The sequence below is a fragment of the Echiichthys vipera genome, assembly GCF_963691815.1.
Source record: "Echiichthys vipera genome assembly, chromosome: 2".
Classification (NCBI taxonomy): Eukaryota; Metazoa; Chordata; class Actinopteri; order Perciformes; family Trachinidae; genus Echiichthys; species Echiichthys vipera.
The window spans coordinates 25,299,321-25,315,570 of record NC_139827.1 but is presented as its reverse complement, the minus strand read 5'-3'; the positions used below and the strand labels follow the sequence as shown (position 1 = coordinate 25,315,570).

The 16,250-nt window shown below is 41.3% G+C and overlaps 1 protein-coding gene across 1 annotated transcript; it reads left to right on the top strand.

Annotated features, from left to right (window-relative positions):
* Positions 1-5,108: 5,108 nt before the first annotated feature.
* On the top strand, positions 5,109-15,867 carry pld5 (phospholipase D family member 5; the record flags this gene model as incomplete). The annotated part of the gene is made up of 10 exons (XM_083925316.1): positions 5,109-5,234; positions 7,831-7,967; positions 9,180-9,357; positions 9,570-9,678; positions 10,487-10,614; positions 12,825-13,022; positions 13,672-13,823; positions 13,989-14,154; positions 14,309-14,399; positions 15,605-15,867. Exons 1-10 carry the CDS (start codon positions 5,202-5,204, stop codon positions 15,865-15,867), a joined length of 1,455 nt encoding a protein of 484 aa, XP_083781442.1. The 5' UTR covers positions 5,109-5,201.
* Positions 15,868-16,250: the final 383 nt, after the last annotated feature.

The following is a 16,250-nucleotide window of genomic DNA, read 5'->3' as shown; positions in this document are numbered from 1 at the left end:
GGTGATCAGTGCATCTGTACTGGACGGATATGAATCAACCATGAGGGTGGTATCATGTTACTCTGCAAAAAAGCAAATAAGCACATTTCCCAAAATGTCAAACTATTGCTTTTAAAATAATTACCTATTGTGTGCTCATTTTAAAATGACCGAATTAATGAACCTAAATGACTACAGTAGCTTTGCTAGTATTGACACGGTGGCCACAGGAGGATTTGTGTTTTGAACTGGACCAGTACAAAGTCGATTTATCTTACACCAGCACCTTTTTGTACCCATAATGTAAATTGTGCTGCCTAGAACAATCTTCAGTCACCTTGTTTGTGTGTGTGTGTGTGTGTGTGTGTGTGTGTGTGTGTGTGTGTGTGTGTGTGTGTGTGTGTGTGTGTGTGTGTGTGTGTGTGTGTGTGTGTGTGTGTGTGTGTGTGTGTGTGTGTGTGTGTGTGTGTGTGTGTGTGTGAGCGTGTGTGTGTGTGTGCGTGTGTGTGTGTGTGTGTCTCTTTTATAGCAGGCATATGGTGCATCTGTCGACTGGTGCAAAAGGTTTCTTAAGGTGAGGCTACAGTACCTCAGGACATTCAGCATCAGTATTCTGTATGTGAGGTGCAAATGGGAGGAATTAGATTTCATACAGTTGTGTGTACGTGTCTTCATATCTGATAATCACCTCACACTTTTCTCAATCAGATTACTCTCCTTCAATGTCGACTTCTTACTGTCTTGTCCAGTGCAGAAGCTCCTGTTGCACCAGTGCCCCATATAATGTATAAGCCCACCGCCTGGCCGAGGCTGTACCACACACACACACACACACACACACACACACACACACACACACACACACACACACACACACACACACACACACACACAGAAACACAAAAAGAAGCACACAAATTCTTCCAATAAAGCCTGTTTGTCTACATACTGTAGCTTAGACGGCACAGAGACCAATAGTGGCTGATTCAGCTACTGAATGATAGATAGAAAAAAGAAAAGAGTTAAGATGGGAAGGACAGCACCTCTGCGTGTGCTTGGCTTTGTGTGTGTGTGTGTGTGTGTGTGTGTGTGTGTGTGTGTGTGTGTGTGTGTGTGTGTGTGTGTGTGTGTGTGTGTGTGTGTGTGTGTGTGTGTGTGTGTGTGTGTGTGTGTGTGTGTGTGTGTGTGTGTGTGTGCGTGTGTGTGTCAGACTGTCTGTACCCCTGCAGACAGACGCACACAGGTCGTCAATGGAACTGTCAGATGATCCAAGGTCGAGGGGGCAAGAGAGCCTCCCCAAGCGCTCCTGTCCTGTGTATCCCAAATGAAAAGCAGCAACTACAGTGTTGTCCAGCAGCAGGGCAACTCTGCATCCGTCTTTCTACAGCGCCAAAACAAACTGGAACAGGTGACTTAGCTGTCAGGTACCTCTCAAACATCATACCGTGGTTTAATTAAATGTAAATCTACCATTTGGAAGGGCAAGAGGGGAAGTTAGGAGAAGGGACATATGAGGCAAAAAATTATCTAAAATTTAATATTTGAAGTATCTAAAAGTGGGGCGGCACGGTGGTGTGGTGGTTAGCACTGTCACCTCACAGCAAGAGGGTTCCTGGTTCCCCGGCTGGGGCCCTTTGGAGTTTGCATGTTCTCCCCGTGTCTGCGTGGGTTTTCTCCGGGTTCGCCGGCTTCCTCCCACAGTCCAAAGACATGCATGTGTTAGGTTAACTGATGACCCTAAATTGCCCGTATAGGTGTGAATGGTTGTCTGTCTCTGTTCGTCTCTATGTGCCCTGCGATAGACTGGCGTCCTGTCCAGGGTGTACCCCGCCTCACGCCCAGTGTCAGCTGGGATCGGCTCAATCCCCCCGCAACCCCGATAGGGACAAGCGGTTGAAGATGAAAGAATGAAAGTATCTAAAAGTATATCCAGCAATATCTGAAGTGTGTAAAAGTATATTTATAAGGAATTTATTCACCAGCCACATGAGCCCAGGAGGCATTAGTTCCATCCAGTGGAAACTCATTCATTCTGCTTGCCTTTGGTGCATCAGCCTCAGCCCTGGAGAATTGCTGCCAGAGAAGTGTGCAGTTGAGCTCTGTTGCCTCCAATGAGAATTGATTACCACTTTCTTCACTGTTGCCACACACCCGGTACACACAAGAAAAAACAACAACAAAAAAGACGCACACCAAGGATCCTAAAATGTTAGTTACATGTATGTCCTACAATGACCAGTTATCATACAAGTAAAAACAAGCTGACAAATGCATCCGCCACAAAGCCGAAAGGCATCAGACAAACATTTCTTTTTAATATGAAACTATCTTATTCAGTGTTTTTTACAGTCAGGTCTGTTTGTTTTGGAGGCGAGACCTCTGTGAATATATCAGGTCCTGGGGAGAAAACCCTAGCAGCAGAAAATGACATATTGTGTGTTTTTAATAATATTTTTTTGTATTAGTTGGCCCTATGTCTTTCTTAATCAAATATATTTGAACAGCATATACGCATATGACCTTTTTCATCCTCATTTCATCTCCACCACACTGTACTTTCTAGCTTTTCTGTCTCTTTTCTTTCCCATCCAGCAAGTGCACAGTCATGAAAAAAGATCCATCATCATAAGATCAATTAAACAATTAATTTGCCCTCTCTTTTAACTATGGGCCTGTTGGCTGCTTGGGCTAATAGCGCCATCCCCATCTGCACCCTTTGGCATGCGGCCCAGCTGTCTCCCGTAGCGTTGCGCCCAGTCAGCCTTCACTCAGCATATATCACCCTGACTATGACACCATGGCAAAAAAAAAGAAAATGTTGAGCTGTATAATAATATAATTTGTGTAAAGTCTGAATGTGCCTTGGAGTGTGGCTATTAAAGGTGAGGAGGACTATTTGTAATTGGTCTTTTGTGTTGGAGAACTGTGCTGTACATTATCAGATAATGATGCCCTGTTCAAAGAGTCAGGAGGGAACATGAATGAACTGTAACCCACAGGCTGCGTTGACCTCTGAACTGATCTCCTGTAAAAGTATGCAGATCAACTCTAGCTGTTGTTTAAAGGTTCTCTGTATTTATAAAACCCTTGTTATTAGCGTCAAGCAAACTGTAGTCAGCATCATGTTGATAGAATGCTGTAAAATGAATTACAACCGTATGTAGACTAATGCTAGCTTGCTGTTTGTGAATACAGCCAGCTGGCCAACATTAGGTGGCATAGGTTACGGTTAGCTAATATTACCTTGCTTTCTAAGCCAGCTAGCTGTAAATTAGCTACACTGCGTGGATCTGGTGTTGATTGCTTTGCAATGGAAAGCTAGCTAGTTAGCAAGCTAACATTAGCCAGCTTAAACAAAAATATACTTTACATGTCAATATTTCCTCTAAGATTTGTATCAGCACAGGTGGAAATGGTTTTGTTTTAGCCCCAGGGGTCTGATCCCGGACCACCCCGAGTCTGACTCCCCATTGGAAAGCTGTAAGTCCATCTCTGGGCCACGACTGCAAAATGTATAATAGAAACACAGCATGGGTGGACTCCTTGTTGGTTTGTTGATATTAACAAACTCCATTTCTAAGCTAACGTTAGCAAATGTTACACACTGTTGGCTATATATGGGAGCAGAAGAAAGGCAAGGGACTCAGGAGTGCGCAAAACATCATATCCTTTGGGTTTTCGCCGAAAGTTTATCTTGATTCCTTTTCTGTACCTAAAAGTCCGAAGGCTGTTATACGCAACCGCAAAAGTCTGGGAAGTTCTAATTTTTTAAGTCATGTTACAACCTGTTCACCCATTGGCAGAAGATAACAATATGCCTACATGTATAAAGTTACATGCAGAACCATTAACATAACTGAAAAGAAAATGGACTGGTAGCTATTTCAATGTTGCATCATAGTGGTGACTGTGCTGTCGGTAAATTGTTTATGTCAGCAGTTTCCTGGTGTGACCGCTACTGACCGTTAAGCCGTGGATCTTGTTCAAGTTGTTGTTTTGTTGTTGCTCAGTTAAAAACGGCCTCTGATTCTGTCTCAGCTGAATGTCTGTGCTCATGATAGTCAAAAAAACAGTGAATCCTATTCTGTTTGAAACTGAAAGTGTGTCTGCTTGACCCTGTATGTGCAGTCTTAGGAACATTTGCCTCTCTTGGGATGTGGTCCAACATTTCTGTCCCCTCTGTCTCTTTCTCTTGCTCTCTTTTTTTTCGTGCACAGTCAGGTTGACGTGCAGAGGGCGCCTGCCCCAGACAAACACAGTAGGTTTAGCTGCCATGACTTTGTTCCTTGTTGCTACCAAAATCTCATACTGCTCCACAAGTCTGTATAATTAAACGCGTACTTACTCTACATACTCTTTGGTATTGTGCAGCTCTGCATTACTTAAAAGTACATTAATTACAACAATTTAAACAGTGGGGATTAAAGCAGACAGTAGTGCTGACTTAAAGTTCAATTGAAGTTATTAATGGGAGCTATAGGACTGTTTTGAATTATTTGGTCTTCGCTGGGCAGAACTATGTGTGTGTGTGTGTGTGTGTGTGTGTGTGTGTGTGTGTGTGTGTGTGTGTGTGTGTGTGTGTGTGTGTGTGTGTGTGTGTGTGTGTGTGTGTGTGCGCACATCCCACCCAATATGTTCAGAACAATTAAAGTTTTGCAGCGGCTGTCACACACAGTGGATCACCAATGACGTGTTTCAGTATCCCTCCCTTCTAAACTGCTTTCTGCCAGATGAGTTTTGCTCTCAAGGCAGATAAAAGAGGAAGATAAAGAAGGAGAGAAAGAGGAGGGAGGAATTGAGGAGAAGGAGGAGGGACGGGGGTTGCTGGGGCTCGGAGCTACAGCTCTGTATTGGCCATTTGAACAAGAGGGGTTGGTCCTTCTCCATCTCTCTCACCACCTTCACCGAGAAGCAGAGAGTGAGCAGAGAGAGAGCACACAAACAGCTCAAACACACACACATACAAACACAAACACACATGCAGCCAGAGGCTCCAATAACCATGTCAGGACATGGGACGGACCAGGACTCCACATGCACACACACATGCCTTCCAGGACAGTGAGGAACCAGCAGGATGAAGACGGCGGCAAAGAGTGAAGACATCAGAGTGGGACAGGCTGAGGGGTGGGTGATGAAGACAGAGAGACAGACAGACAAAGATGTGTGACAGAGCTGCTGTTTTCCCAGTTGTCAGAGAAGTTTGAAGGAGTGCTGCTCTCATGGCGGGACCGACCCCACAGGAGCCCTTGAAGGTGATGTCAGCCCTCAACTTCATTCACTCTGCATCTATTTCAAATGTATTCATATTTCATATTATTCTCTCTAGTGGGGTTTAGCGCATGTTTGCCTTAGGCTTTTCTTGCTGGCTTCCATGACATTATTCATTCCTTGATTCATTTGGATTAGTCCTTAAATTAAATCCATGTGTTCTTCAATTATCAAAAGAAAATGTGTAAAATAGGTTGGTAGGGCTGTGATTAACAATTTGATTATCCTTTAATTTAGCAATTATTTCTCTGAGTAATCGAGTAATCTGTAAGTCTGTAAAATTTTAGAAAATCTGCACAATTTCCCAATGCCCAAGGGGCCACCTTTAGTTTACAATGATAAAATGAAGAAAAGAAAAAAAAAACTCACACATACGAGAAGCTGACTAGCTAATATTTCTTATTAGTAATATACGTTTTATTTTGTGTATAAAAAGACATAAACAATACTATTAATTATAAAAACGGTCAGCAATACATTTTCAATTAATTAATTAGTCTATACAATATCAAGCAATAGTGAAAAGAAATTATAACAATTTCCCAGAGCCTGGAAGAAGGCATCAAATTGCTTGTAAGTATAAAACCCATTCAATGATACCATTAGAGGAAAATGCCAACATCTGACACTCAGTGTTACAGTAGCTATAAGGTTATTTTGACTTATTTGAAAAAAGCTCTGGAAACCCGTTGTGTGTGTTATTGTGTATATGAAATGAAGGAAATACTGCATCTTACTGCATCAGCTACTAAGTCAAGCGATCTGTCTCACTCTGTCAGCCTCGTTCTGTATCATGAGGCTTTATTTCCTAGCAGCCATGCACACATCCACATGTCAAGCATGGCCCTTGACTCTGCTAAATGTGATGAAGAGCTCAGCTGTCTCAGTGGACAGCAGAGGGAGTCTGAGGTTAGGTACATCCGGCTGCCACCAGTGTTTCAGCCTCATTGCCTGAGACAGACAGTGTGGAGAAGAGTGGGAAATGAAGATGACAAACAAGCTCTCTCTACATCCATATGCTATCTCTGACCTGGTGCTGCATTGTGTTTTTCTTTGTTAAATGTTATAAAAAAAAAGTTGTAGCTGGGAGTCATCTTCCTGAGAAAGATTGCGCTCCCAAACTTATCAGCGAGATATGATTCATCTGATTGATCGAACACAAAAAAAGAGAATATGTAATGTGATATGATGACAGCTCACAAAACCAACACATACGAACAGTGCAGGGAATGATGGTGAAGAATGTAGTCGTAGGCAAAACAGAAGTGCCTAACTGCACTTTAAAACAGTGGAAAACCAAGACACCTCGGGCTGGATGTGGGCAATAAGGCTGCTGCTTCATAACCACCGGCCCCACTAACTGTCACTCTACCCTTATTACAACCAGTATATACCACTCCCACACACATACATGCACACTAATATAGCCTTTAATATTGCTTGTCATAAATGCGACATTGAGCATATATCCATGCTGGCACAGAGGTCATAAAATCCCTCTCATCTGGGAATTCACTTCAACAACAAAGCTAGCAGTGTAGAGAAAAAGCATAAACCAGTTTCCAATATTCCTTACAGTTGGGATTTTGTGTGTATCAATTCGCCTTCAGCTGAAAAGCGTTCCACTTCACTTCCTCTTGCCCCATGGCATAAAGTGGGATTTGTAAAGCTGGGGGGGGGGGGGGGGGGGGCTTTGAATTCCTCTGCAGCCTGGCTGTCAAATCAAGAGTTTCTAGTGACAGTGCTTGTTGTATCGATTGTGAATCCGAACCTCCAATCAATGATATTGAATGAGGGCATTAGCACTTAATGGCTGATAATTTCCCTTTTGTACACCACCCAAAACTAACTGCCTTGTCAAGTTGTTAGCCTTCTGTATTAAGAGGAGCATACCTATGTTCCCCGGGTCCTATGTTCCCCCCGGTCCTATGATTCCCCGCTTTGTATTTGACTGGGGAACATGGGACCCTGTTTTGGAAAAAGGTCAGATTTTCCCTGCTTTTCACAGAAAAGACCCTATGTAACCTGGTCTGTTATTTTTTTTCAACAATCAGTGCCGAATTCTATGGCAAATAGGCCTTTGTAGACCCTTACTCTACCCCCTAACCCTGACCCTCACTGTAACCTCTAGCCCTGACAAAATACTGAATTAAATCCGCAAAGGCAGAATCTTATGCGGCCGGGGAGCATAGGACAATTTTCCCTGGCCGGGAAAATAGGGATGACGCCGTATTAAGCGGATTAACAACAGGGGGAAAGAGTTGAGCTCTTCAGTGGTCCTGTCTAGATGGTAAAACTAGATCTGCAAAAAATCTTGCGAAACTTGCTTCCTGACTAACTACGTTAACCTTATCCATTCGAGGACTATGCTAACCTTATCCATTCAAGGTCTATGCTAACCTTTACCATTCAAGGTATATGCTAACCGTCACCATTTGAGGTCTATGCTAACCTTGACCATTCGACCATCTTGTGAGCATTTCGAAATCTTGGGATACCATCCAGACACGACTCTCTGCAATGCTACAGGTCATTCATCTTTCAGAAAAATGAGATCTGGCTTTTAAACTCATCTTCTAGACCCAGCAGAAGTGCATTGCCATCTTCGCCCTTCTTTGCTGCTTTGCTGTGCTGGTGGCACTTATCTTCTCATCGGTGGACATTTGGGGGGACGATGAGGACGGTATAACAGAGGAAAACTGTAGCAGAGACTGCCGGTAAGCTGCTCTGCAAGTGTGACATGATGACATAACAAGGCCAACAAGGTTTGCATTCATGTACAGTGCAAAAACATTTATGGACTAATGATAGCACCATTACCATCATACTGTAACTGTCTCCAAAAGTAGCAAACTCAGATATGCATCACACACAACACATCCAAAGTTCCTGGGCTCCACAAAACCCCCATACACCCCTCAACCCATTCGTCACGCTGTTCCCATCTGGCCATAGATCCCTGGTCTGAAAACGGGCCCTTTAGTTTCCTCCTCCAGAACGGCACTCAACAAAACACATTCTATAGCTGTCATGCTATGTGTATAGGTATGTGTGTGGATGTATCTGATGGCTCATGTAGTCATGTTGCGGTGTACAATTTATGTATCTATGTTTTTATGTGAGGCCTTGTACAGGCATTGGAAACACATTTTCGTGGTTAATGAAAATATATAATATATCTTTCTCTCAATTTCTGAATATAGTATCTTCAAGTCTGTTCTACAGTAACTTCACATCACAATGTATGTAACTAATCCTCAACTCTCAACTCAGGGTTATTTGGGACAACAATTCATAAATTCTCAGGTTGTTCATGATTTGTTCTTCACTTTATTCAGGGTTTTGTGTGCTTTATGTACCTACTTGTTGTCAAAATCGATGCGACAGAAGCTGATCGTGTTTTTTAGTACACACTTTCTTCTTCTTTGTCTAAACCTGGTGGCTTGGTACCCCACATTGAAACTTGACTACCAACAGAGATGATCAGAGATTCAGATTGTTGATGCAGATGAAGGCATGACCCACCTCTAGTTAGGTTTATGCATGAGAAGTGAGATTGGTTAAGGTCAGGAATATCAGCATATGTCAATCAGAGGCAGAGTAGGGTGGGTCGGATCTTCATCCGTCCCCCTGGATCATCCAATCTCAACAGATTTGGGTCCAACTGCTAGTAGCGGCTATCGCAGCCTCAAGCAGAAATGAGTAGCGGGCTACAGAGGTCTTGTAACTCCACACCCCAAGAAAAATCACTGACTGTAGTAACATCACTCAAGGCAATTTATCAGATTCTGTGCAGTTTCCTCTGGAAACACAAAAGGCTTTATACAACTTTTTCCCATATGCAGTTGTACTTCTAAAGCCATGTAATCAGACTTTGATGCATGCCGCTTTAAGGGTCCAGAAACTTAAGAAGCATTTGTTACTTTCAGCATCGTGCTTACAGAGAATATTCCAGACGACCTCTCTCTCCCCATGGATGGCAGACCCCACCTCCCTCTCTCTGTCGGTTTACACACATTGTTGGACCAGGCAAAGCACTCGGTTGAGGTTGTGTCACCTGTCTGGTCCTTAAACCCCTGGGAAACAACGCCAAGCATTGCCAAACAGGTACAACGTCAGAAAGTCTGAATACATCCCCCTACATTTCTGTGGAGCACGAATGAACTGAATTTCCCATGTGTTCTGTAAGAAGAAATGCAATTATTTTCCAGTAGATCTGTACGTAGTCTTTTAATGAGGTTAGTCCTGCTTTAAAGGACATCCAGAAAACTGCTCAAATGCTCAGCCACAGTAATACTGAACATCACTCTCTTCCTCAGGGTCAGCTATTGTTCCAGAGACTGCTCAACCTGACATCTCGTGGGGTTAAACTGAAGATTGCCAGCAGTCTGACTAACTCTGCTGAACTGAAGACCTTGGCAGCACACAGTGAGTGGCTGTCATAGTTTCATTTTATGAAAGCAATTTGTTATGCCACAATAACCTTCCAGAATGAAGATGTATAGCTCCTCAGCTCACATGACAACATTTCATGTGCACAAATTTTAGCAAATGGAAGTAAATTTATGTATACACATGACTTGAATACTATGCTATTAAATATACAAAAAATAATATCAAACAAATAAATAAATTAATTAATTAATTGAGCAAATGTGACATATTATAAGACCAATTTAAATATACATTAAAAAGATAGATAAATATATTTATAATATAATTTTAAAACTAAGTGGAAAATAAAGTAGGAAAGTAAATAAATAGGGGAACAAATAAAAAGCTAAAAATAAATAAATAAAAAAAAGAAGAAGTTAAATCAGAAAATCCCATGTCACATTTTATCAATTAAATAATGCCTACATTTATTTTTAATATTATTTTATGTTAATTTAATGGAAGATTAATTCATTTATCAAGCAGTTTATGTATTTATTTATTATTTTAACAGGTTCAGTCTTCCTTTACACTGTGCAGCCCCATCTAGCTGCTCCACAGCAACCTTCATGTCTGCCAAACATTTTACAATGAAGGTCAAAAAATCATGAATGTGCAAATGTATCTAGCTGGTTTCCTTTTAGAGCCTTTCCCTTCTCAGGCTGTCTGCCTGCTTTGCCCACATATTCGTCAGACAGTCCAAGGCCAGTTGGCACATTTCCACAATTCTCTCCATCTCATTATTTCAAACTTTTCACACTATCCCCACTCTTCGTCTTTCTCTCTGTCTCACATTGTCTAGATGCAGAGGTTAGTTTTGTTAATATGACAGCCTTTACCAGAGGAGGACTGCATTCCTCATTCTGGATAGTGGATCGGAAGCACATTTACATCGGGAGCGCTGATATGGATTGGAGGTCACTCTCCAAGGTAACAACAAACATCGACAACATGAGTTTGCAGAGTGAAATCAGACCGGAGGATAAATGAGCCACTGCAGTCAGGTGTGGTCAGTTCAGTCAATGCAGTTTTTTTCTGGCTTAAAAAAGGCTATAGTAGATTTTGATCTCTCAGAAATAAAGCTTGACAAATTTAATTAAAAGCATTCCACAGGGACTTAAAACATAACACAGAGTCTGGATTAGATCCATTCTACACCTACCTTTTTATGCAATTACTCCAGCAACTCCAAATGGGCAACAGGGATAATTTAAGATCGCTGCCAGAGGGACAAGTAGCATTTCACTTTGCATTTAGTATGTAATTCACAACGGAGGAGGGAGCAGTGGCACACTACTACTTTAAGTGATTACCTGGCACTTTTCATGCTTCAGTGCTGGCTGGAGGTAGAACTACTGTTCAGTGTAATTAACTGAGGAGCCAAAAGGAAAGAGGGACACATATATGAATGTGTGTAACACCAGGAACACACACACAGACACACACACACACACACACACACACACACACACACACACACACACACACACACACACACACACACACACACACACACACACACACACACAACACAAATCATAAAAGGGCAGGTAAGGGAACAAAAAGGGAGCATGTCAGAAAATCTCCATACATACATTGTTGTAGAATAACATGAAACCACTGTGTGCTTCCTTCTGGCTCACTCTCCAAAATAAAATTAACACAAAACAAATGTCTGATGTGTAATTTATGACCAGGAGAGAATATATTTACTCTCATTTTCGCCGTTTTAGCCATGCTTTAGGCCAGACTTGAAATATCTCAATAACAATTGAATGAATTGCCATTACATTTTGAGCATTTAACCATTCCGTCCAGAGGATAAATCCTATAGAGTGCTGCAAGGATGACGTATTTTTGTAGGCCAACCCAAAAGTTAGCTTCCCTGGTTCCCAGGGTATTTTTCCATTGGCTTTTGGATTATTGCAGAAAATAAACTCTTGGCCAAAAAAAAGTTCAGCAAGATAATCTTCACAAATTTTTTCACTCAACATTTTTATTATTTTTAAAGCCTAAATGCAATCCTTGGTAGTGAAAAGCTAACGTTAGGCTACAAACAAACTACAGCACAGTGACAGAACTACGTCACCACCACTAGCTTCCAACTGATTTGGCGTGTTCAGCATGATGACGTTAAATGTCCCAGACAACTTCTGTAGTCTCATTAAGACTCTTGTTAGCGACCGCCTTTTTACACAAAACTTTCAAAATTGTGGGTATTTGAAGAAACCGTGAAGATCTGTTAAGCTTGTGTTAAACACGGACCTTATTTCAGTCTTTCCTTTTCAAAAAACTATTGACTTCAAGGTGAGGGTGCCAGAAGTGCAAACATGTTAACTAAGGGTTTACTCACACTTACCATGCGTTTCGTGCCTAGGCACGATTCACGGCTAAGGTCTAAAGTCTAGTTTATTTGACCAGTCTGAGTGCAACTGTGGCCCGGTTGAGAGAGGTGGGGTTCGGCATGGCACGATTGCACATGTATGAGCACAAAAGTCCTGAGGTAAGGTTCGTGGTGGTCTGATCTAGAGGTGGAATGTGCCTTGTCTGGCCCCCGGGGAGTCGATTGTGAGTAGACCCTAAATTACAGGTTTTAGGAGTCATTCTTGCAGCACTCTATTGACTTTAGTGACCGTCTGATGTTTCCTCTAGCGCCATCATGAGGTTGATATTTGCTGTTTTGATTGAAATGTCTTCACAACTATTAGACGGATTGTCATTAAATTTGGTACACACATTAATGTCACCCTCAGCATGGGATGACTTTAACGATCCCTCTCCTCTCACACCATCATGGGGTCAAAATTTTAATTTGTCCAATTGGTTTACAAAATACACACAAAACTAGCATTACCATCAGCCTCATCTGTGTTTAGTGCCATGTTTTAAGGATAACATGTTAATACGCCCCAACTAGAATGTTTAATATTCCCATGTTCACCATACATTATACATATTCTAATATATTATGTATTATACAGTATATTTATAATATTATACCATGTTAGCATTGTCATTGAGCTTGTTAGCATGCTTATGTCAGCATTAACCCTGTCTATCCAGCGAACACACCTACACTCACATTGCAACTTTTCTGCTGCATCACCTCTTCCTGTGTGCTCCTTCCTGACACCCCACAGAGGAAAGAACTGGGGGTGGTGGTGTATAACTGCAGCTGTCTGGCTCTGGACCTCCATCGAGTCTTTTCATTTTACTGGCAGCTCCATGAGAGGGACTACATCCCCTCCATCTGGTCGAAGAGAGTTACAGCCCTCTACGGGAGTCATGACGCCCTGGAGCTACAACTCAACGCCACAGAGGCCGCTGTTTATGTGTCTGTGAGGAATGACTTTGTTATAAACTGTAGCCGTATTCACTGTATGTTAACACATAAACTGGCTTCATACAAACTGCACAAACCACAGGTTGTGTCTGCAATAAATCCTTAGACTGGTTTATATTCCTCTTATGGCACCAATTTCCTGACTCTGGACTAGAGGGTGAATGTGAATAAAAGTTTCATTAGCAACTAATAACAGACACAAGCGGGGGGTGATCCGTCATGTTAATATCACGCTGCGGAGCATCTTGGGTCTTAATATCTCACTACCTCAGCCTAATTTGACAGTAATGAATCTTGCTACCCTCTAAGTGACATGACGCTTATCAGTTGCATTTAGGACATTTATCATCCTGTAGGTGCTAATGAAGTCATGCTGTCAAAAGCTGCTGGCAGCTTCAACCTGCTCTTGTGTCTTTTTTTTTTTACCCTTTTACTTGTCCCAAATGTTACACTGAAACTGTCATTTTGACATTTTGGAAAATTAGTGACCTTTTTTCAGTGGGGTGAAGCAAAATATAGGCTATCAGTTGTCAACTTCTGTTTGTCAAATTAGGAATAACTTAATATTAAAAAGTTGTCTAAATCATATTTTTGCCCAATCTTTATTAAATTGTCGGTAAACAATTGTCTTGGTCTTTCTGCAGACCTCTCCTGAACTCTTCTGCGCTAAACATCGCACCAGAGATGTAGATGCCATCTATCAAGTCATCCAGAGTGCAAAGACATTTATCTTCATATCTGTGACGGACTACCTCCCTCTGGTGAGCAGGAGCTTCAGAGGAACTCCAGTCACAAGGTACTTCAGAAGATCATAAGCTTTGACATTCAAGTTCCATTATAAACTGTATTTTTGTTTGAATGCAATCCAATCTGACAGTAACTTAAATTTGTGAAACAAACCATGTGTATCATTGCCTTTAGATTCTAAAACAGTGTCTAAATACAATGGTTACATCGATAGGTACTGGTCGCCTATTGATGAGATGATCAGAGAGGCTGTGGTTCTGAGAGGAGTCAGAGTTCGCCTGCTGATAAGCTTCTGGAAGAGGACTAACCCTCTCACCTTTAACTTTGTTACCTCCCTCAAGTCGCTCTGCATGCAGATGCACAACTGTTCAGTCGAGGTGGTACGTGAATGAACATAATTCCTCCAAATATGTTTCATGGAAGCTGTAGTTAAGTATTTGCAGTGAACTTCTGGACATTCATTATGCAAATATTGAGTTGTGAATGGACGTGTTATCTTTACAAAATAATTTTGTTAAAACACATTTTTTGCAGAAGTTTTTTAGTCACAAGACGCAAGAGAATGATATTCAACATGGGCTCAACCACAACAAGTACATGGTGACCGACAACGCTGTTTACATTGGTAGGCAATTGTTGATTTTATTTGAATGTACACATTTTCAAGGTATTTGCTATTTTAAGGACATGCGATACGGTACGCTACAATGCGGTACGATGCGGTACGATGCGGTACGATACGGTACGATACGGTACAATACGGTACGATACAGTACGATACAATATGGTACGATATGGTACGATACGATGCAATACGATGCAATACGATGCGATACGATGCAATGCAGTACGATACGATGCGATACGATGCGATACAATGTGATACGATGCGATACGATGCGATGTGATACGATACGATGCGATACGATACGGTGCGATACGATGCGATATGATGTGAGCCCGGGATACACTTCACTTTTATTTAACTTTACCGCTAACACAAGTACTATTCAAAGACACCTGCAGCACCACCACAGCTCTTTTCTAAAATCAACCCCCCTGTAAAGAAAATACTGACATTTTAAAATAGTGTTAAAATCTTGTCGCGTCTCTTTCTTTTCTCTTTCTTTTCACTTTCTCAATATCGTGTATTGTCTCGTCACACCCCTTATTCTTAATGTACGTTATATTATTTTAATATTGCACTGTCATGACAGCGTTAGTGCTGCCGGTTTACCTTCTATGTTGCATCATCAAAACTACACAATAAAAATGTGATACTGAATTTGAAACAGCACATTGTAATTTCTGCATCTATTATTGATTTACAATGTATGTCCCTAAAATTTCTGGTTGCGCCCCTAAAATTTTCAGTTGGTAGCCACAGTGCTCCTAGTGCACTGCACTGTGTCCAGCTTAACTCTTTATAAAATCACAACTTGTTGTTTTGATTCCTTTTTGTAAGAATTACATGAACAAGGTATCCCCAAAGCAATTTCAGTCAAAAGCAACTGGACTTGGTTATTTGTCTGGGAAGACGTTTCACCTCTCATCCAAGAGGCTTCCTCAGATCATGTACACAACTGACCAGGCTGGTCAGTCCCAGACTGGACAAATTAGAACATTCACAGGCTTATGAACAAGGTATAATGTTTATCGAGGTGTTGCTAGGCAGATTTGTTTAAACAGTGCCAGGCTAGGTAGGTACACTAACTGGCTGCTGTACATGGACATAAAGAAGACAAGAACAGTACTGGACCTCAAAGTCATTATTTCTTGAGTTAGTACCTGTTACAGACACAATATCTAAGGTTTGCTGTTTGTCCACAGGTAACCATGACTGGGTTGGAAGTGACTTTGCCATCAACACAGGAGTTGGGCTGGTGGTCAAGATGAAAACTAGTCTTAAGGAAAGGGGAGTGACAATCCTGGAACATATCAAGGCTGCTTTTGAAAGAGACTGGGGGTCACGTTACGCTAAGAGCCTACAAGGAAACAAGGATCAACAGGGCAAATTCAGAAACCTGCAACAAGCAAAGATTCATATGGAGTCTAAAGAGGAAAACAAGTGGAACAACCCTTTAACTTTATAAGCACAGAATGTCTTTCTATAACCTAAAGCCTAATAGAGTTGAATAATCGAGACTTTCTATAATATATATACACAATATGAGAATGTGACCTCTACTATTAGACTATTAATTTGACTAGCAGTTACAAGTTGATAATATATAACTACTTAATTAAATGTTAACTGCTGACTGTTAAATGAGCATGCTACATTATGCTGCATGAATATTGAAAGCAATATTCAAATTAAAATTATAAACTAGGACAAGCAATGCTTATTATAAAATCAATATTCTCTATGTGAAAATGATTTAAATCCATAAACTTCTACTATCAAACTCACCAAAACAAATCATTTAGTATCTAAAGATGATAAACTATTTTTTGTTTACAGCTTTTATTTGTA